Here is a 21,526-nt window from a genome sequence, read left to right on the forward strand (position 1 = left end):
CTAAAGTAGTGCGATCACCGAGGAGAGGATCGCCGCACCAAAGGTTATCACGGTCGCCATCTTAACCGCGGAAGCAGCGCTTTTGGCCGACGTACCAGTAGTCGTATTTGTCGTGGCCGTCGACGCAGTGGACCCTGAAGACGACGACGTTGTCGAGACCTCTTCGTACGGCAGAGTGATCGACTGGCCCGAGTATGTGCAGCCACCGTTGTTCGGGATATGCGCCTGCACCGCCTTGCCGTACGAAATGTAGTCGTTCAGACTCGAAACGAACCAGTCCTCAAGGAAAGTGCTGTTTTCACCCTCGCCGAAACCTCCCATAGCCATGACCACTGCGTCGGTGGCTCGGATCCCCATCAGCGGGAGGCCTGTCGCCGAGGTGGCATAGTTGAACAGTAGGTCACCGCGAATCGACTTGCCCGAGGTGAAGAGGTCCGAAAGCGACACGCTTGTTCCATCAACATCCAAAGTCTCGGAAAAGATCTTCCAAGACTTGAGGTACTGCATCAGCGTGTCGATGGGCTCGAGGCAGATGCCCATCGTGTTCACATCCTTGGTGCCGAATGGGATCGTGACGGTTGAACCGTTCGTGAGAGCGAACTCCTTGCCAGCAAACGCGTTGCACATCTGGTCGTTCGGGATTTGGAGCATGTCCATTAGCAGGTCCATGGCTACCTCCTCCGAGTCGATGAAGGTGAACGAGTTGAAGATGGAGTAGGCGCACATTTCCTTGGTCGACACACCTTGCAGGTTTGTGTACGTCCTCTCGCTGCATTCGACGTTCATGCTGAGCTGCAAGAGTTTCATTACCATGTCGTCGAAGGAGTCGCCAAATAGCGTCTTGATTTCGCTGAGGAAGTCGTCGCAACACCCACCCGCACTGTTGAACGCATCCATGATGGTGTCGGCCATGACGGACTTGACACACGGCACGAGGGTATCTTCTAGTATGGGGCAAACGGTCGACCAACCTTCGTTCGTGCTGAGATCTGCGTTAATATTTTCGGCAGCAGTGGCGCATTTCTTCACGGTGGAGGAACTGGCGAGCGAGGTGTAGACTGCCTTGGGATCGATGGCAGCGGCACACTTGGACATCCACGGCAGGGCCGTGTTGATCTCTTTGAACACGGTGGGGAAGTCGATTGGCGACAGGTCGGTTCCACTCCATGATGCGAGGGCCTGAACCAGCGTACTGTCTGAATCGAGCAGCGTCTTGCATGTCGAAGCTTCAGCAGCGTGGTGGGTGCTGATGGCGAGGACGAGTGCCAGGAGAGCGCGGAAACGAGAAACGTAGAGACGCATGCGTGTGTGGTGCTTTAGTTGAGGCTGATGGGCTTGATTGTTGTTGTTGTTGTTGAGGGCGAATTGCAAATTGAGTGCTGTCCTCGATGCCCTCTCAATGGCAAGCTGTCGTCCTCAAAATACCCACTTGTACTGTCTTGTTGCTGTAATCTCACGCCTAGAACAAACCTGCACACTCATATGGGACCGAACAATTTTAACCTTATGCCAGCTGTGCTTATCGACTCCGTGACGACGTAAAAATATTTTACACCGTCCTCAGAAATTATTTTGAGGATTGTTTCTTCTGACCTCAACTTCAACAATGATGCTCTTCTTAGCGTCCTGATGCTGGCCGTCTCGCTGGGAAGCTCCGATGGGCTAGGCCCCGATACCTTTGCGTGGCGCGCATCACAATGCAATGGCGCTTGTCAGACATGTCTCGATTTTCAAGTATATTTTGTGATCAACTGCTGCTGCATCCCAACTGCAAGCTCAGGTGGTGCATTCCCAGGAATAGTGGCTCGAGGACGCAGACGAAGGAAGAAGCAGAAGTTTAGGGCCTCGTCCTCGACGGCGACAACGCCCTCTCCAAGTGTTATTTCACTCTGAAATTTACTCGCAAGAAACAACTAAGCAACTACCGCCTTTCAAGGCGCCCGCGCCGTGTTCGGCCGAACGGCCCCCAAGAACACGTTCAATATGCAGCTTCACCGATACGTGCTACCGGCGATTGTGCTAGCGTCCGGTGCTGAGCACGTCAACGGCGCAGAAACCTGCAAGACCCTGCTCGATAATGACAGCACGTTGGTCAAGTCACTCGCCACGGCATATCAGGAAGATTTTTCAGGGTTCCCGTTCGACACGGTGTTCTCCGATCTCCACAACGCTGTGCCCTGGTTTTCCACGTGCGCGGCAGCCATGGACCCCGTGGCAGTCTTCGCGTCCATGCGTACCTCGTCGAGCTTCATTTCCTGCGTGCGCAAGGTCGAGGGGGCTAACCTGGACAATGGTCTCTGGAGCCAGGAAGGGTGGAATACCCTGTGCCCGCTGCTCCAGGACACCGCCGTCCCGTGTGTGAAGAACGCCATGACCGAGATTGTCATGGATGCCTTTGACACCACCAACGGTTGCTGTGACTCGTTCCTTGATCAAGTCGACACGCTGTTCTCCAACTCGCTGGCGACCATGGTGGAGAAACTCAGCCAGTACGCAGTAAACATCTTGTGCTCCGAGCGCAAGTTTACGAACTTGGAGGGTCAAGCAACAACAGAGTTCTGCGGATACTCGATCTTCAAGTCTTTCGGCTTCATCGAGAGCGAGGACGACATTGTGCCGCTACTGGGTCTGCTTCAGCTTCCAAATGGTGAAATGTGTGACGCCTTTGCGGGTAAGCCATTCAAGCTTACCAACGGAACCGAATTCACGATCGGATTTGGCACCAAAGGTGCAGATACCATGGGCATTTGCGTTCAACCCATCGACTCACTGCTCGAATACGTGGCGTCGTGGCCACTCTTCGCGCAGACCTGGAGCGCAAACGGAACTTCGTTTTCGCCATCGAGTTTGTTCGCCTCGGGGAAATCTCTGAGTTTTGCGACGCTGAAGAGTTGGTTCGACAGTCCCAGCAATTTGCCCGCCGTCGTGGAGCTTACGCTGGAAAATTTTGCGATTGCTGTGAGCGAATTCTGGTCTGCCCGCTACTCGACGGACTACTACAACGGCTACAACGACACCAATGATGGCTACGGGTACTTCTCAGGAAGCTACAGCTCCGATGATGCCGGCGATAACGGCTTCTCTGGAAGCTTCAGCTCGGATGATTTTGTGGGTGATGACTTCGATTACTCTGAAAGCGGCAGTGGGGAGTCCAGCGATGCTGTTGATTATGGTTACTTCAACTACTCTGAAAGCGGCAGTGGGGAGACCAGCGATGATGTCGGTTATGGTTACGACCATGACTACAACAGCGGTAGCGGAAGCTACTACGGCAACTATTATTATTATTATGGTAGCTACTGGAGTTCCTCACGTGACGGAAATTCGGACTTGTCTGTCGTGTTGGTGGAACAGCTGATCGCTGACATCGGTACAATGCTTCTGCACATCCCGAACGGTGGCGACTGCACGTTCTCGAGCCAAACGATCACGCTACCATTCGATATGAGCGAAGTTTCGACAATCGATACCGTTGCAGCGGCAGTGACGAGCGCTCCAACTGTGTCAACAACTACCGTGTCGACCCAGTCTTCAGGGGCTGTTAATTTGTCGATCCTGTCCTCGGGAGTGGCGATAGTGATCCTGTGGGGGCTCTCGTGGATCGGTCTGTAGATGTCTTGATGCGTGTAAGTTTTTGTTGCGTACTCCTCGTGTAGTGTAATTGATGTAACCACTGTATACATGTTCAAAGCTGTTTATCTTACCCTCCAAATGTTGAAATACCAACTCATCTTACCTACGTTTCCTAGCCTGATACTGCTTTCGCTGTTGTGGAATATATAGTAGGGGGGGGGGTCAGAATTAGCTTTTTGGCCGTCATTTTCCGACCGAAATGGTCACCATATTTTTTATGATCAGCGGACAACATTTTGCGAAATGGTTCAGCTGTTGGGGTGACACATTTCTGACATGACCAACCAGTTCTGAAATGATGCCAGAAAGGTTCATGGCCCAGCTCATGCTCTTCGAAATTGGAATGATTGCTTGTCCTCGAGGCTCGAGCCTTCTTGACTCCGAAGTGATAGCTTCTGCTGCGCTCGAATGACGTTCCGCGTATGTTAATTACTCATCCATAGAGGCACATCACACCCGTCGAACCTGGCAAGTTGAAAGCAAATTATTCTGTTCCGACCCATACAGTGAAGGTGACTTTTCCTGTTTAATAATATTATTTTATTGTGGGTTCTACTCGTAATTTCCCTCGGCGTTTGTTTTGAACCGCCGGGCCCAACCGCCAGTCAATCGACCAAACTTGATACAGCATTTGCTACATCTGAGGGATTCCGCTATTCTTTAACTCAGTGCGAAAACCGCCGTTCTGTCATTCACCTCCCTTCCTTCGTCGACGATGGCAGATCAAGCTGAGAGAACCCCCGAAGGGGCTGGCAATACCTCCATGACGCCAACCGCGCGGACGCCACTAAAACGTGCTCGTGTGTTGCCATACCCGGAGCGTGTTCGCACACCAGTAAGAAACACTGTGTACGAGTCTGCCAGCTCGGGCCGCTATCGCCTGGAAGCGCAACCTATCGTGAGAACGACCGTCGGGCAACATGACACGCCTGGGGACACGCTTGACGACTTTGTGGCTCGTGGTTCCTCGTTTCAGGCTATGTTGAGGAAACTGTGGGATCATTTCAGCCCTCGCGTGAAACGAAGAGCAGTCAGGACTGACGGTGTTTTGTCCATTCAGCTACCTTCCCTGGAGCACTGGACTAAACTGATGCAGTACAAGGTGAAGCGCCATATCGTCGATGCCTCGAGGACAGAGCAAGCCTGGAATACATGGCTCCATGCTTCCCAGGGAGAGAACGTCTAACAACTTACCTACGAGTATGGTATTGCGATATCAAAGGCTCAAGATCGCGATACGTTCAAGGACGCCTGTATTCGACCACTCAGCACCGGCCGAGCAGAAGCAACAGCGGAGGTTTCTCTACGCGAGGTTGTAGAATGCCTCCATAAATGGTGGGATGACAGCTTCGATGGCGAGGCCGTGATTTGGCGCATGTGAGCTAATGAAGTCACACGCAACCTTGATCGCTCCACATGGGATGATGCAATTGCGGCGCCACCCCCTCGGCGCATTTTGAACCTCATGAGAGCTAGTAACACGCGCGTGGAGGAACTTCTTGGTAGGATGCGACGATCAGTACATACGGCCCTCGACTGCGTGGACTCGGCTTTGGCCAACTACACAGTGCGTTGGCAGGACCTGGCAACGCTTGGCCTCCGCCTGGACAGTCATGAAACAGGTCCGCTTGCTCGAAAGGCTGCGATAGAGGCGACGATACGGGACATTGAGCTTCCGGATCGCGTTGACGTCGCCAATCCAATGGAGCAGATGGAGAACATCAGCGATTTCGAGCACGCGTAAGGAAAATCGAGCGCAATCGACACAATGCGATGATGCATATCATTTAGGTGAACGGTCCTGCTCGAGTAATAAATCTCCATCTTTTTCCTACCTAGTCTCTCGTCTGAAAGCCTAACATGTCGAAACTGTCTTCAGCTACCGTGTCGCCGTGTAGCTCAGGAGGAGGACGTTTCTGTGGTGATAATTGACCAACGGGGTTAAACACAGCCTGATTGAACCAACCACAATGTTCGAACACCTTCTTCTATATTGAACCTCTCACAAATCAAACGAACTGCGAAATAACCCCCAGGGACAAGAGTCACACCGACGCTTCAGTGACAAGAATCACACCGACTCTACCAGTAACAAGACCGGCATCTGATGCTCCACCGGCACCAAATGCCGCACCGACTCCACCGAAAACACCAGTCACACCGACTCCACTAACGGTAAGACCGCACTCACGCCACCATCAAGAAGGACCTCGCCAATTCCAAGTACACCAACGACAAGAGACCTGTCGACTCCAGTAACGGCAAGCGCACCACGGACTCCAGCAGCAAATAAACTCTTGCCGACTCCACGAGAAAAGACCTCCACGAGAGCGCACAATGTGAAGGGTGTCTGCCTTTCCTCTACTCACCAATGATAGGTACAACCTGATTCAATACCAACCAATAAGATGACCCCGTCGATTGCATCGCGATTTGAGAAATCGCCCCAGTTTGGTAAATTTAGAGGAATTGTCTTAAGTGAGTGGACTTCCACTCACTTGTTTCCTGGACAGGAGTTCTGTTCCTTAACCAATGACCACCATTTGGCGATGTGAAATTTCACACTAGAGCGCAATTAGGGCTTCACGAAGTATTAATAGTCACTGGCTAGCACAACAGATTTCCTTCTTAGCTATGGGTAAAAAAGCAAGACGAAGCCTGACTTCGGGTCGGTGCCCTTCGTTCTAGATGCAGCCGATTTGACCGCAGCACGATCGTTCGGGCTACTTGACGATGCTGCACCCGTGAATACGACTGACTCGAAGTCTTCTTTGTACGGTGTTGCTCACAGTAAAAGAACGAAACATTAGTGAGGACGAATTTGAATCACAACCAGCTAACGCGAGGAATTTGCCAGTTCGTGCGGCTTTCAGCTGATTGTACAGGGCAGTAGCTCAGCAAACGCTAATTATACGTGCAAGCGCCTACACGGACAGCAATTTTTCGATAACGAAAAACGTGCGCAATGCCCATTTTTCCTAAACACATTGATTTGTACGAGAAATTATCGAAAAAGCCTGCTCTTCTGCACAGCTCTCATTTCCCGATACATCTGCGTTTTCTAGCTGAGCTAATTTGCATATTCTAACTGAGCTAACCATTAAAGTGCAGCATGGTAGCGAGCAATATCCCGTTTGCTCGGAAACATGGATTGCCACGCACCCAAATGAATTCCAAGCTTCTTCCGTGCATCGTAGCTTTTACTCGCAACGCGGCGAGACACCTTCCGGGCAGCAGTACGAGCGAATACGGAGCGACGATCACACTTAAACTTCTTTGCAAGATGGTTCTTGAGGCCCTGCGACGTCTTTAACTTGCGCCGGCACTTCGGACTCGTGGTTGCGTACAGTTTAGGGCTACCGACCTTCTTGCGCCCCGTGCCGCTGACCTTCGTGGTGCCAACTACCGTGTCGCTGGCCTTCTGAGCGCCAACAACTTCACCGCTGCGGAGCTTCATCGGAAACCCTATGCCATGTCTGCGACGAGTTGTTCTTTGAGAATATTGCCGCGTTCCGAGTTGATATTTTAACCTAGTCCGGCAAAAGTGAGTGCTTCTTACACGAGCCTGTCCAGGAAACGAGTGAGTGGACTTCCACTCAACTGCAAGGCCATTGGTAAAAACGTAAATCAGAGTGTAAATCAGAATAATGGCTACACACAAATCCATAAAACAGAGTTCCGTCGTCACGTCGAGCTTGTTCTATCTGAATTCAAAACCATGGTCGATACTTCCTTTTTCAATAAAGCTTCGAGCGTCCTTGGGTTTGAGCAGTCTCACTTGATGCACTTGCTTGAGTTGTCGACTGCTGGGTGGCCGTGTCAGCTGACGTCGTCACGGGCCAACCACTCGAGAAGTCGAGCTTGTTCCATCCGAATTGCTTCTGGCCATCGGCGTAGCCGATGCTGGTGTTGACGTAGTGGTAGTACAGGATCGGACCATACGTCGGGTCGTCGTACACACCCTGGCCACCAGGACCATACACATCGTCGTGCGTCCCCATAACAATGGTGCCGCCTCCTTCAGTGCACAACTTACCATCCGCATCACGGAAGTCTATGACGCCGGACTTGGACCGACACACCTTGATCTTGTACTCTTCACCAGCTACCGGCTTCTTCGTATCGAACCCGCAGCAAACGCCGTTGGAGTAGAACAGGTAAGTGTAGTCGCCATACTTGAACATGTTCGCACCTTCGTCGGCGTGAATGCCAGCAGGTTCGTAGGCGAGCTTGATGTACGTGTTGGGGGTCGCAGACGTGGGCGGGTCATTCATCGCTACTTGGAAAATACCTTTCTCGTAGCTACCGAAGATCATGTACTTTCGGCCGTCTTCCACGAACAAGTCGGGGTCGATGGCATTGTACTCGCTCGAATCGTTGCTCTGCACGCCTGTAGACCCCAGGTCCTCCCACGTGCCAATGTCCATCGTCGTGGAAGTGGCAACACCAACTGCAGCCAGGTTGTGCCCGTCAAAAGCCACAGCTCGAACAGCAGAATAGTACACGTAGTACGTGTCCCCCACGAGGTGCACGTCGGGAGCCCAGGCATCCATCTTGCCGTCCCAGAGTTTGATGCTCGTCCCATCGGGCAGAACGGCACCCTTGTACTCCCAAGGACCCGTGATGTCCGGTGCCGAGTGAACTGCAATGCCTCCGCCCGTCGAAAAGCGGAAGTACGTGCCGTCGGCACGACGGATAATGCTCGGGTCGTGTGTGTTCACGCATACGCCTGAACACGGTTCCGGGTTGACGAACGCACCGGTGACAGCACCGATCAAAGTCAAACTGATCGTTACAAAGGTGATGAACTTCATCGTGGTCAACTTGGAGGTACGTACAACAACAGCAGTTGGGCTCCTCCTGATCAAAATGCTAAATGAGCTTGAATCTGGCGGACTCTCAATTGTGTTGCTGTTTTGCTAGAAAAGGTATACCGTTAGGCGCCACTACTGGGTCAGGAACTTATCCAGTTTTCCTCCTGATGATGTACCATTCGTTTACGGTACGTTTATGGTGAAGCATGATGCCTTCTGTCTGTGCCACGTGATAGTGAAGATGATGATATATTATGTAATATGTGTTTCGCGAAAAAAAGTCACACATGTTAAAAGTAAGGGAATTTGCCAATTTAGTGCACTTTTCAAAGGGCATCAGTCAAGGCGCGGTAGCCGAAAGTCTACTGTGAGTTTCAGTGTGGAATATGCATGCCCAGACAGGTGTTTGTTTACTCTCTTTCATAGATTAATTCTGTTGTGAAGAGGCTCTTATTGGGTAGTTTGGATGGATTGTAGTGAATGGCCTATTTCCTGCTGATTGCCAGTTTAGTGCTCCTTTTTATCTTAGTATTTGTATGAACCAGCAACTCTCAAACTGGGACAGTGTTTCTTTCGTTCAGTGGTTAGGTAACCTATAATACACGATAAAAACGCAAACACATCAGTATTGAAAGGATATGTATCTTGGAAATAAGTTGTCATTTCGACAGTGCTGACAGCTCAGTCGGTTAACGCCGCTGGCTTATTGAGGGCCCTACGGGGAGCAGGCCTTGACAATGATTTCCCCACGCTTGGCCGGCTTTCCGATAAGCTGTCGCCCCATTATCCACTCACAAAGGTTTTGCTCTGCCTCAGCTGTCAGGCGTGGTTGAGGGCCACGTCGCTGAGACTCCATCGATTCGCCTTTCTTGCGCTTGCCTACCCACTTAATTAGCGTGCGGAACGGAATCTTTGTGCTCATGCTGACAGTTTTTGCCTTCTCGCCAGCAACAACTCGCTCCACGGCAGAGTTTAGCTTGCTCTTGGTGTAGTCTCCGCGCTTCTTGGTCATGATTCTCGGGGCGAGGTCAATTTGGTAGTGATAGTCAAATAGTTAAGCTCATGTCACTAGTACTAACTGCAAAAGCAGACGAGACAAATAGGGTGGTCGAGAGTTAGCCAACAGGAGCTGAATACATAATGGCAGGTTTTACGGTTTCGAATATTTCATCCAGTAATATACCAGAGCTCGTAGGTTTTTTGCGTAATTCGTCGTTTCTATTAGTGCACTAATATGCTTCTAGTGCACTAAAGTGGCAGATTCCCTTATGCATTTTTTTCTGTGTCACACATGTTGTGTCTTTCGCCGAGTCTGGATTCACCGATAAGCTACGCTACTGTACAGTATTAACAATGTTATTCGAGCTGCGGACACTCGGGACAGATGCGGGGCAACGCATGCTATGCAGGATGCCACCAAGACACATGTATCACCGCAGCAGGATGGATAATGTGGAGAAAACCCTATATCTAAACCAGCCCACAGCAATTCTAAACCAAACATATGAAAGCTAAAACGAAGAGATTGGGTTCCATTACTTCCCCGCTGTTTGTTCGTTACCAGACGTTTCAGACATTGCAGCTGCTTATCCATTCCACGCCTACGAATGGCAACAACCATACCAACTCTGAAGCCACGCCCAGTAATCTCATCCACTAAGCCGTGCAATCTGTTCCTTAGGCGTTTTATGAAGAAACTACTTTATATACAATAGAATAAGCATTCGTGACTTGTCTCCACGACCATTGCAAACACACCCAGCGTCCTCGGCTCTTACTTCTAGATTTTGAGCGAGGATATATTCATCTCAGCCTCGATGTATACAGCAAACTACAAACTGCCGCAAGGCTAGTATTCAGTAGTGGGGTGCAACGTTCATCTACCACAAGGGTACAGCATTTGGTCACTAATACAGGTGCGGCGATTGCCCACCGACAACCTGTCCAGCATCGAACTATAGACATTGAAAGGGCTGGCTCCGGGCAAGGCACTAAACGGAGCAATAAATGCGCTGGTGGCTTACGCAACAACCTTAACTCACTTTTACTGCTTTTGACCCAACACTGACATGGGTACTTCACCGAGGAGACGTCATGGGCACTTGCACTTCCAAACAATGGGCCACGTGTACTTACGCTGAACAGCATAAGTTCTCTGGATTTTACTCAGAGTAGTTGGGGCGATACAAGTGCGCGTACTAGTCCCTATATAAACACAGATCTCTTATAAGATGACAAAAGAATAATATATCGGGAAGAACCTGTTAGGTTTTATACATGGACAGATAGTATATTATCCAGTGCGTGTTGCTTGCGTCTTTTACGGGCGACATTCGCGAGACCAGATAAGCTGGATGTTGCTTGTAGCACATTACATGAGGGAAGGGGGAGCGGGCTGACCAGGCCGTAGATATCCGCCCAGCTACATGTAATACATGTAAAACAAACGCACTACAAATAGATCAATGTCATACTCGGTTGGTACGATCCTTCGATCTAACCGAGGCTGCATTGTTCGATCATAATATGATCTCCTGCACGCCCGAAGCTGCAAGCAGGCGTGTAACGGGGTTACACACACAAGTGACAATTGTCACTTGTGTATGACAACGATCATAGACAATTGTCACTTCTGGTATTAACAGATAAATATCTGTTAAAAGTTTTTTTAGATACTTCATCACCTTGGTGTAAGTTACACCAATGGATATACCACCACAATGAGTGGTCCACACCCACCCAAAGATCCTATTTGTAGAAAGCAGCTTCTTTCTACCAATTAGAGACGTGCATATTGGAGGGGCTCTGACAGCCAGCGCTGTCAACCCCTTTCATAGATGATAAACAGTTTTAGCAGATTGAGGAGGAAGATCAATTCACAAACAATACAGTTCTCAGTCTACCTATTCTAAGTCACTTGGAGTCTTATCTGATTTAAATTATATTTGTGTATTCAAATATAATTAACCTAAGTAATTACTAAGTACTTACGCTTCCTCATACACGTTGCGCAACGTGTAAGCAAAAGTAGTGAGTCAAGTTAGACCCACTACACCTACGGCCGGATCCAGATCCAGGACGCCAGACCCGAGTACACGGGTATTGGATCTGGAGTAGCGTCAAAGCGGCGGAGAAGGAATGTTTTGGCGAAGCGCGGGGAACCGGGTGGAGCAGTGTGGAATCTTGTGGATGCCTTCCGCGTCCGAGATCACGGACTGGTATGGGAACTCGGTACCTCCGAATGAGGTGCCGCTGTACGTATGCAGCGCCATCAAAGATGACGCTGTGGCTGCCGAGCTGCACTTTGATGCGGAAACGCATCAAAGGCGCGATTATTACATCGGACTCTTCCATGAGCTCTGATGGTTCCAAAGCAAGAAGACATCTTCTCGCAGCAAAGTGCCCGAGTGGCAGGCACTTTGTCAAAGCTGGAACGCTTTTGTTGAGAACTTCAACAAGAAGCAGAGTGCTTACCGTGATCGGATTAAGCAAGCGCGTGATCGCTTCGAGACGTACTCGAAGCGTGGAAAGCTGGAGCAACTTCATGTTGCTGCTGAGGAGGCAAATGTGCCGTGCGCTGTGCCCGAGGGCTTTCAGTGCACGAAGTGCTTTCCAGGCGCGGTCCGCTTGAGCGACCGCGACCTGAACGGGTACACGTCGTTCCGTGTGCCCGAGAGTCTCAAAGAGCTCCGTGCTAAGTTCTTAGCACGTGAGGGTTCGGGCGCTGGCGATGATCGCAGCGCTCGTATTACTTCCGCTGCACCAGCGCGTACTGCTCCTCGTACGCCCTCACCATTTCCGGAACGTCCTCCAGCAAGACGTGCCGCGGCTCCCATGTATCTCGATGGGGAGGAAATCCTCTCCAACGAATACGAAAACGAGCCCCTTGAGGGTTCGTTTTCGGGATACTATGGTCAACAATCCGCTCAACAATCCAGCGGGTTGAGCCGCGGGCGTCACGGATCGGCGGTGGCGGGGGTGGGAACACGCCCCGGGTATGATCAGCCCCGGGCTGATCAGTATGCGCCTCTCCACGACCGGGTGACCGCCGTGGAGCGTTTGCAGGGCGCTGAGTTCGCCGCCCTGAAGCAGGAGCTGGCGAACCAGAAGGCCCAAGTCGCGGAGATCTCGCAGACCGCCTCGAATATCCAGGTCGAGTTGGTGACCCAGATGAAGGGGTTGCTCCAGCGCGCGGACGCGCTGGAGGAGAGGCTGCTCGTCGCCGAGGTCAAGTCCTCCGCTTCTGCCTCGGCTCCTGCCGAGGCTTCGGGTCAGCCGAGCTAGATGGCTCGTGCTGCCGGTATGGCTTCAGCCGTCCGACGTAAAAGGTCGGATGGAGGCGCATGCTAGACGGTATGTCTAGCGTGTATGCGTTGCCGTGCCGTGCCAACACAGTGAACGGCCCGATGAAGCGCGGAGCAAGCTTGCTTGCTCCGAAATCTGAAACTGCATGTCTAGGCAGGTTTTGTGTAGCTAACAAAACTAATGAACCAACTTTAAATTCATTTGTGTTGCCTCTGCCCACATTGTCTGCGTTCAGCTTCTGTTGATCAACAGAAGCTGCTATTGCATCTTGGACAAACCGAATCACGGCTTGTCTTTTGGTAAGGAAGTTGATTGCATCCGAGCTGAAGTCATTCAGCTCGCTCTCCGCTAGAGGCCCTGCCTCTGCGTGGTTCTTTGCGGTGTCTGCGCCCTGCGCAGACCCGTGGTCGTTGGCCATGTTGTTGGGGGAGTCTGCGCCCTGCGCAGACTCATGTGGTTTGTCCATTGTTGCAGCTGACACTGTGCAAGTGTCAGCGGTTTTCTGCGGCTGCTGTATTGCAGTCGTAGATCCTCCCCCACTTAAAGTGGGAGCCATCACTCCGAGTAAACTCGGTAGACGTCGATGCCGCATGGCATTCACGTAGAACGGTGTATGCCCGGTCGAGGCATGCACTGAGTTATTGATGGCAAACTCTGCCATCGATAAGCACTCGCTCCAGTATTGGAACGAGTGAGCGTAGCTCTTCAAAATGTCGACGAGCACGCGATTCACGCGCTCGGTTTGGCCGTCCGTCTGCGGATGATCCGCAGTCGACATTGAAAGCTGGCTCCCAACAAGTGTAAACACTTCTTGCCACAGGCGCGCTGTGAAGCGCGGGTCTCTGTCCGACACGATGTCGGTCGGCATGCCATGGTGTTTGAACACCATGTCGACGAGCAGACGGGCCGCCTGCTTCGCGGTCACCTCTGCAGGCACCGCAGCAAGATGTACCATCTTGCTGAAACGGTCTACAAAGACCACAACACCGGTGTTCCCTCCGCTATCCGGGGGAAGACCAAAGATGAAGTCCAAAGACATGGACTTCCAACACTCCGACGGAGTTGGTAGCGATTGCAGTGGAGCCTGCGCGAATGGCGCAGGCTTTACGCGTTGGCATACCTCGCAAGCACGGATGTACTTGCGCACCCACTTATACTGGTGGTGCCAGTAGAAGTCGCGCGTGAGAAGGACGTAAGTCTTCTCACGTCCGAGATGTCCCGCAGTCGGGGCATCATGATACTCGTACATGATCCTGAGTCGCAGGTCATGGTCATTTGGCACGACAACGCGATTCGCGTTGTCGTCGACTGCGTTGTAGAGTAGCAGTCCTTCGTGCACACGAAAGCGGTGTGCACGCGCTCGAAGGTGCTTGGGAAGCTTCTGACGGGACTTGTCAGAAGGCGCTGTGCCATAGGCCAGCAAGAGCTTCGCGTCCGCGTCGTGCGCGTACGCGGCCTTCACATCATCCAACAGAGATGATGTGGGTTTGCTCGATCGCATGGTGTCAATGGCATTGACGTCAACAGCTTCTGCATAGTCCGGCCGACGGGATAACGCGTCGGCCACCACGTTCAATCTTCCGGGTTTGTATTCGACCCGGAAGTTATACTCCGCAAAGAATGAGAGCCATCTCGCCATTCTTTGTGATATGTGTGGCGACTTCACTGCTGTGCGCAGTGAAGCATGGTCGGTGTAGACCACAAACGGTCTGCTTCCAAGCAAATACACTCGGAACTTTGCGAGTGCATACTTCATGGCAAGGAGTTCCTTGTCATGCACCGGATAGTTGCGCTCAGCTGGCTTCAGCTGACGCGATTGGTAGTAGACGACACGATCACGGCCCTCGTGATCGTGCTGCATCAACGCGCATGCGATCGCGAAATCGGATGCGTCACACACTACGTGAAATGGGCGATCTTGGTCAGCCACTACCAAGATCGGCGCCTCAGTCAAGCCCCGCTTGACTGCATCGAATGCCTTTTGGCAATCGGTTGTCCAATTCCACACAGCTTCTTTCTTAAGAAGCTGTGACAGCGGGCGGATCTTGCCCGCAAAATCCTCCACGTACTTGTGCAAGTACGTGGCCAAGCCAAGGAACTGCCTCAGTTCCTTGACACTTGAAGGCGTTGGCCATTCATTGATAACTCTGACCTTTTCCGGGTCAGGGCGAACACCATTATTCCCTACGAGACACCCGAGGACGGGTATCTCGCTCGCCCCGAAGATACACTTCTTCAGGTTCGCGTAGAGCTTATGCTTTCGCATAAGCTCAAGTAGCTGCCGGAGATGCACCCTGTGCATCTCAATGTCGGTCTTCCCGTCCACAGCCCGGCTGTGGATGAATACATCATCGAAGTAGCTCGGTGCGAAGTCGCGCACCGAGCGCAACAAGTGCGTCACGCACCTGTTGAAAGTCGCAGGGGCATTCTTAAGCCCCTGTGGCATCACTAGCCATTCCCAGAGCATGCCGCTTGGCGTGCTCACTGCCGTGAGAGGGATATCGCTCTCACGCATTAGGATTTGATAAAATCCATCTCGCAAGTCGAGAGCACTGTAAACGGTGCTCCCGGCCATCGAATCGATGATAACATCTTTTCGCGGTACCAGCGTCTGCGCCGGTACTGTCGCATCGTTCAACTTGTTATACGCATGAACGATGCGCCATCCGCCCTGTGGCTTTTTGACACAGAACGTCGGAGCACTGTGCGGGGACTTTGATTCCCGCACTTGTCCTGCTTTGCGACGACTTCCAAAGAAGTCGTCGATTGCTTTCACTTGCTCTCGCGGCAGTGGCCACTGCCGCGTGACACAGTACTTCGTGCCCGGCACGAGATCAATCTTGTGCTGAATGCCCTTATCCTGCGGAAGCTCCGCAGGAATGTCTTCCGGGAGTACGTCTTTGTACTCCCTCAACAATTCGTAATAGGGACTCGACTTCAGCGAGTCCCAACCTTGTTCCTCGAAGCGCTCTCGCTTCGTCTTCGCACTGAGAGTGCCTTCACTCTCAGTGGTACTTCCCATGAAGAGCTGCCTCAGCTCTTCGCTCTCGCTCGCCGTTCTTTCGCTGTCCGAAAGAACGCAGACTTGCTCGATGCGTCCATCGTGCAAGTCGCGCGTGAAGCGCTTCCAGCTCATGGCTGGAAGCGAAGTCAACTCCGACGCCGTCGTCGGAGGACTAGCGAGTTCCATGTCACGATACTGGAATCCAGTATCGGTGCGCGTCAAGACGCTTAGCGTCTTGACATTCGGCGTCACCGCCGCAGTCTGCCCAGCAGACTGCTCTTGTTGCGTCTCGGTCCGGACCGAGACTTGCGCAGCGTTTTCCGCTTGCGCCGTCTTCTTGTTGTGCGGAGCCCGGCTCCGCACAGTTGTTCTTCTTGTCCAGGCCCGGCCGTGGACAGTCGTTCGCCGGCGGACCCTGTCCGCGGGCGCGCGGTATCAAGCCCGGCTTGACCGCATGTTCCTTCGTGCAGCCCGGCTGCACGGTAATGTGTCCCTTCGCCGGCAGACCCTGTCTGCGGGCGCGCGATATCAAGCCCGGCTTGATCGCATGAGCGCTTCGTCGTGCAGCCCGGCTGCACGACAGCATGTAAATTGCGTCAGTGCGGTACGTTTGCAACCGTCCGCACTGTTTGCAGCGTCAACTCCCGGAGTTGACACGCCTTCGTCACCTCGACGCCAATCATTGGCGGAGCCCCTCATGACCGAGGGTGCGTCGGCTCCCGGAGCCGACGCGTCGTTGTCGACCTGACCTCTTCGGGTCAGGGACTGTCCCTTACACGCTTGAACGTGGGTATTGGTTCCTGGAACCAGTACATCTTTTTCTTCTGACGTCGGTAGCATTGCCGACGTTGGTCTCACTTGTGCGCGCCCTCGCGCACTTCTTGGGCACTCCGGGACAGCGGCATTAAGCGCTGTTTCGACTGGCGAGTCGCGCGCACCTGCTGATGCGTGCGCTGCGGTAACAGGGCCATCGCTCTCTGTTCCGCTGTCGCGTCCGAAGCGCACGAGCGTGCGCTTCTTCCAGTCTATCACCGGATCATGCCGTGCAAGCCACGGCATGCCCATTACTACGTCGAACTTATCGTCCAGGTCCAGGACGATAAAGTGTTCGACAAACACTCGTTGTTTGTACGAGAAGCGCACGTTCACGACGCGCTTCTCGGTCTTTACGATGGCACCGGTTGCCAGTCGTATCTCCAGAAGACTTCGAGGCACATTTACCTCCTCGAAGTCAAGACTCGGTATGCTCCGTAGTCGAACAAAGTTGTTCGACGCGCCTGAATCTACCAATGCTCGAAGAGAGTCACTTGCTCTCTTCGAGTAAATCTTCAAGATGACTAGGTTCGGCCTGTCATCTTGTTTCTTACAGTGAGAGCTGGTCTCACTGGGGGCTGCAGTCCTCAGTGTCGCGTGCCCGATGTCGGCACGCGCGACTGCATTACCAGTAGGGCGCCCCGCGCCTACTGGATGTTCGCGTTTTTTGTTGGTCCGCGGCGATGCCTAACATCGCCACGACGGCCACCTCCAGGGGGCATGGGAGCTGTACACTCCCGTGCAAAGTGACCGATCCTTCCGCAACGGAAGCATCGCACGTTACCTCCCTGCTGCTGGTAACCACCAGCTGTTGCGTTCGAGAGGTCCATTGGTTCTGGACCTCCCGTCCTCGCTACCGGGCGCGGTTGCGGCCTCGGCGCATTTGCATGGAATTTAGCCTGCCGCAGGCTAAACTCTTCTTGCATGGCAAGGGTGATTGCAGCTTCGAGAGTACTCGGGTACTCTCGGAAGAGATAGGTCTTCACAGGCCCATCTCTAAGTCCCTTCATGAACGTGACGACCTTGGTCGCCTCGTCAATTGGATTAGCCACGATATTTGAGACCAAGTATCGTGCACGCTGCGCGTATGTAACGGGGTTACACGTACAAGTGGCTGCAAGCCACTTGTGAATTTAACAGATAGGTTATCTGTTAAACGTTTTGGATACTTCCTCACATTGGTGTAAGACACACCGATGGATACATTGAAGTGGACCACCACAGTGAGTGGTCCACACATACCCAAAGATCCTATTGGTAGAAAGCAGCATCTTTCTACCAATCAGAGACATGCATATTAGCGGGGCTCTGACAGCCAGCCGCTGCCAACCCTTTCATAGATGATAAACAGTTTTTAGCAGATTTTAGAGGAAGATCAATTTACAAACAATACAGTTCTCATTTTACCTCAAACTAGCTACTTGGAGTCTTGTCTAAAGTTAACTTATATTTGTGTATTCAAATATAATTAATCTAAGTAATTACTAAGTACTTACGCTTCCTCATACACGTTGCGCAACGTGTAAGCAAAAGTAGTGAGTCAAGTTAGACCCACTACACCTGGTAGCACTTTGTAGTCCGTCCAACGACCGACTGCTTGACGTTCGTACGCGGTGTACGAACGCGGAGCCGAGAACCACATGAGCACGGAGGTGCCCATGGAGAGCTCCAACACGCCTGCAACGCATGTTGCACGCGCTGACTGCCCCCACCTGTCTGACCCAGAGTGGGAGGCCCTCCAACGACTGTCAACAGTCATTGGAGAAGCGGCGATAGCTACAATGCTGCGTACGCTATCGCCGACGGAGCAACATGGTGTTGCTCTGGGGTTCATCATGAAGGAGCAGCGTGACGCTGCTTCCTCAGTGACGGCGTCGTCAGGGACGACACCGCGTGCTCAACCATTAAAGTTGAGCGTAAGCAATTACGTGGAAAGAGAGGGCGAGCCTCTCCTCCGATGGCTTGTCGAACTCGACAAAGCCATAGCGGCTCGACGCATCGTCGACCCGCTGTCGAAGGTCGCGTTCGCCATGTCCTGCCTTGGCGGACGCGCAAGGAGTTGGGCGTATGGACGCCGACTCTCCGATCCTACGTGCTTCAGCACGTACGAAGTGTTCAAAGAGGAGCTCAAACAAGCGTTTGAGCCCCCGCAAAACGAGTTCCGGTCGAGGGCGGAGTTCCTCGACCTTCAGCAGGGTAAGCATGACGTCCATGCTTACGCGCAGCGTGCACGATATTTGGTATCAAATATCGTGACTAACCCGATTGACGAGGCGACCAAGGTCGTCACGTTCATGAAAGGACTTAGAGATGGGCCTGTGAAGACCTATCTCTTCCGAGAGTACCCGAGTACTCTCGAAGCTGCGATCACCCTTGCCATGCAAGAAGAGTTTAGCCTGCGGCAGGCTAAACTGCATGTGAACGTGCCGAGGCCGCAACCGCGCCCGGTAGCGAGGACGGGAGGTCCGGAACCAATGGACCTCTCGAGCGCAACAGCTGGTGGTTACCAGCAGCAGGGAGGTAACGTGCGATGCTTCCGTTGCGGAAGGATCGGTCACTTTGCACGGGAGTGTACAGCTCCCATGCCCCCTGGAGGTGGCCGTCGTGGCGATGTTAGGCATCGCCGCGGACCAACAAAAAACGCGAACATCCAGTAGGCGCGGGGCGCCCTACTGGTAATGCAGTCGCGCGTGCCGACATCGGGCACGCGACACTGAGGACTGCAGCCCCCAGTGAGACCAGCTCTCACTGTAAGAAACAAGATGACAGGCCGAACCTAGTCATCTTGAAGGTTTACTCGAAGAGAGCAAGTGACTCTCTTCGAGCTTTGGTGGATTCAGGCGCGTCGAACAACTTTGTTCGACTACGAAGCCTGCCGAGACTTGACTTCGAGGAGGTAGATACACCTCGAAGTCTTCTGGAGGTACGACTGGCAACAGGTGCCATCGTGAAGACCGAGAAGCGCGTCGTGAACGTGCGCTTCTCGTACAAACAATGGATGTTTGTCGAACACTTTATCGTCCTGGACCTGGACGATAAGTTCGACGTAGTAATGGGCATGCCGTGGCTTGCACGGCATGATCCGGTGATAGACTGGAAGAAGCGCACGCTCGTGCGCTTCGGACGCGACAGCGGAACAGAGAGCGATGGCCCTGTTACCGCAGCGCACGCATCAGCAGGTGCGCGCGACTCGCCAGTCGAAACAGCGCTTAATGCCGCTGTCCCGGAGTGCCCAAGAAGTGCGCGAGGGCGCGCACAAGTGAGACCAACGTCGGCAATGCTGCCGACGTCAGAAGAAAAAGATGTACTGGTTCCAGGAACCAATACCCACGTTCAAGCGTGTAAGGGACAGTCCCTGACCCGAAGAGGTCAGGTCGACAACGACGCGTCGGCTCCGGGAGCCGACGCACCCTCGGTCATGAGGGGCTCCGCCAATGATTGGCGTCGAGGTGACGAAGGCGTGTCAACTCCGGGAGTTGACGCTGCAAACAGTGCGGACGGTTGCAAACGTACCGCACTGACGCAATTTGCATGCTGTCGTGCAGCCGGGCTGCACGACGAAGCGCCATGCGATCAAGCCGGGCTTGATATCGCGCGCCCGCAGACAGGGTCTGCCGGCGAAGGGACACATTACCGTGCAGCCGGGCTGCACGAAGGAACATGCGGTCAAGCCGGGCTTGATACCGCGCGCCCGCGGACAGGGTCCGCCGGCGAACGACTGTCCACGGCCGGGCCTGGACAAGAAGAACAACTGTGCGGAGCCGGGCTCCGCATAACAAGAAGACGGCGCAAGCGGAAAACGCTGCGCAAGTCTCGGTCCGGGACCGAGACGCAACAAGAGCAGTCTGATGGGCAGACTGCGGCGGTGGCGCCGAATGTCAAGACGCTAAGCGTCTTGACGCGCACCGATACTGGATTCCAGTATCGTGACATGGAACTCGCTAGTCCTCCGACGACGGCGTCGGAGTTGACTTCGCTTCCAGCCATGAGCTGGAAGCGCTTCACGCGCGACTTGCACGATGGACGCATCGAGCAAGTCTGCGTTCTTTCGGACAGCGAAAGAACGGTGAGCGAGAGCGAAGAGCTGAGGCAGCTCTTCATGGGAAGTACCACTGAGAGTGAAGGCACTCTCAGTGCGAAGACGAAGCGAGAGCGCTTCGAGGAACAAGGTTGGGACTCGCTGAAGTCGAGTCCCTATTACGAATTGTTGAGGGAGTACAAAGACGTACTCCCGGAAGACATGCGGAGCTTCCGCAGGATAAGGGCATTCAGCACGAGATTGATCTCGTGCCGGGCACGAAATACTGTGTCACGCGGCAGTGGCCACTGCCGCGAGAGCAAGTGAAAGCAATCGACGACTTCTTTGGAAGTCGTCGCAAAGCAGGACAAGTGCGGGAATCAAAGTCCCCGCACAGTGCTCCGACGTTCTGTGTCAAAAAGCCACAGGGCGGATGGCGCATCGTTCATGCCTACAACAAGTTGAACGATGTGACGGTACCGGCGCAGACGCCGATACCGCGAAAAGATGTTATCATCGATTCGATGGCCGGGAGCACCGTTTACAGTGCTCTCGACTTGCGAGATGGATTTTATCAAATCCTAATGCGTGAGAGCGATATCCCTCTCACGGCAGTGAGCACGCCAAGCGGCATGCTCTGGGAATGGCTAGTGATGCCACAGGGGCTTAAGAATGCCCCTGCGACTTTCAACAGGTGCGTGACGCACTTGTTGCGCTCGGTGCGCGACTTCTCATCGAGCTACTTCGATGATGTATTCATCCACAGCCGGGCTGTGGACGGAAGACGACATTGAGATGCACAGGGTGCATCTCCGGCAGCTACTTGAGCTTATGCGAAAGCATAAGCTCTACGCGAACCTGAAGAAGTGTATCTTCGGGGCGAGCGAGATACCCGTCCTCGGGTGTCTCGTAGGGAAGAATGGTGTCCGCCCTGACCCA

At 53.1% G+C, this 21,526-nt stretch overlaps 7 protein-coding genes across 7 annotated transcripts; 3 read left to right on the forward strand and 4 right to left on the reverse strand.

Annotated features, from left to right (window-relative positions):
• IUM83_02771 (Peroxisomal 2) lies at positions 1–1,302 on the reverse strand (the record flags this gene model as incomplete). Its single annotated transcript, XM_067926718.1, has 1 exon — positions 1–1,302. One exon carries the CDS (start codon positions 1,300–1,302, stop codon positions 1–3), a length of 1,302 nt encoding a protein of 433 aa, XP_067784083.1.
• A 681-nt stretch (positions 1,303–1,983) lies between these two features.
• Positions 1,984–3,612, forward strand: IUM83_02772 (Peroxisomal 2; the record flags this gene model as incomplete). The annotated part of the gene is made up of 1 exon (XM_067926719.1): positions 1,984–3,612. The coding sequence occupies one exon, from the start codon at positions 1,984–1,986 to the stop codon at positions 3,610–3,612; it is 1,629 nt and encodes a 542-aa protein (XP_067784080.1).
• Positions 3,613–7,370: 3,758 nt separating this feature from the next.
• Positions 7,371–8,447, reverse strand: IUM83_02773 (Glycoside hydrolase family 43 protein; the record flags this gene model as incomplete). The annotated part of the gene is made up of 1 exon (XM_067926720.1): positions 7,371–8,447. The coding sequence occupies one exon, from the start codon at positions 8,445–8,447 to the stop codon at positions 7,371–7,373; it is 1,077 nt and encodes a 358-aa protein (XP_067784081.1).
• Positions 8,448–9,162: 715 nt separating this feature from the next.
• IUM83_02774 (uncharacterized protein) lies at positions 9,163–9,459 on the reverse strand (the record flags this gene model as incomplete). Its single annotated transcript, XM_067926721.1, has 1 exon — positions 9,163–9,459. The coding sequence occupies one exon, from the start codon at positions 9,457–9,459 to the stop codon at positions 9,163–9,165; it is 297 nt and encodes a 98-aa protein (XP_067784086.1).
• A 2,177-nt stretch (positions 9,460–11,636) lies between these two features.
• IUM83_02775 (uncharacterized protein) lies at positions 11,637–12,731 on the forward strand (the record flags this gene model as incomplete). The annotated part of the gene is made up of 2 exons (XM_067926722.1): positions 11,637–11,701; positions 11,843–12,731. The coding sequence occupies 2 exons, from the start codon at positions 11,637–11,639 to the stop codon at positions 12,729–12,731; spliced, it is 954 nt and encodes a 317-aa protein (XP_067784087.1).
• A 24-nt stretch (positions 12,732–12,755) lies between these two features.
• On the reverse strand, positions 12,756–15,942 carry IUM83_02776 (reverse transcriptase; the record flags this gene model as incomplete). Its single annotated transcript, XM_067926723.1, has 2 exons — positions 12,756–12,806; positions 12,943–15,942. The coding sequence occupies 2 exons, from the start codon at positions 15,940–15,942 to the stop codon at positions 12,756–12,758; spliced, it is 3,051 nt and encodes a 1,016-aa protein (XP_067784084.1).
• A 2,267-nt stretch (positions 15,943–18,209) lies between these two features.
• Positions 18,210–20,914, forward strand: IUM83_02777 (uncharacterized protein; the record flags this gene model as incomplete). The annotated part of the gene is made up of 3 exons (XM_067926724.1): positions 18,210–19,089; positions 19,410–19,748; positions 20,115–20,914. The coding sequence occupies 3 exons, from the start codon at positions 18,210–18,212 to the stop codon at positions 20,912–20,914; spliced, it is 2,019 nt and encodes a 672-aa protein (XP_067784085.1).
• Positions 20,915–21,526: the final 612 nt, after the last annotated feature.

This window comes from Phytophthora cinnamomi (assembly GCF_018691715.1).
Source record: "Phytophthora cinnamomi strain GKB4 chromosome Unknown Contig92, whole genome shotgun sequence".
Lineage (NCBI taxonomy): Eukaryota > Oomycota > Peronosporomycetes > Peronosporales > Peronosporaceae > Phytophthora > Phytophthora cinnamomi.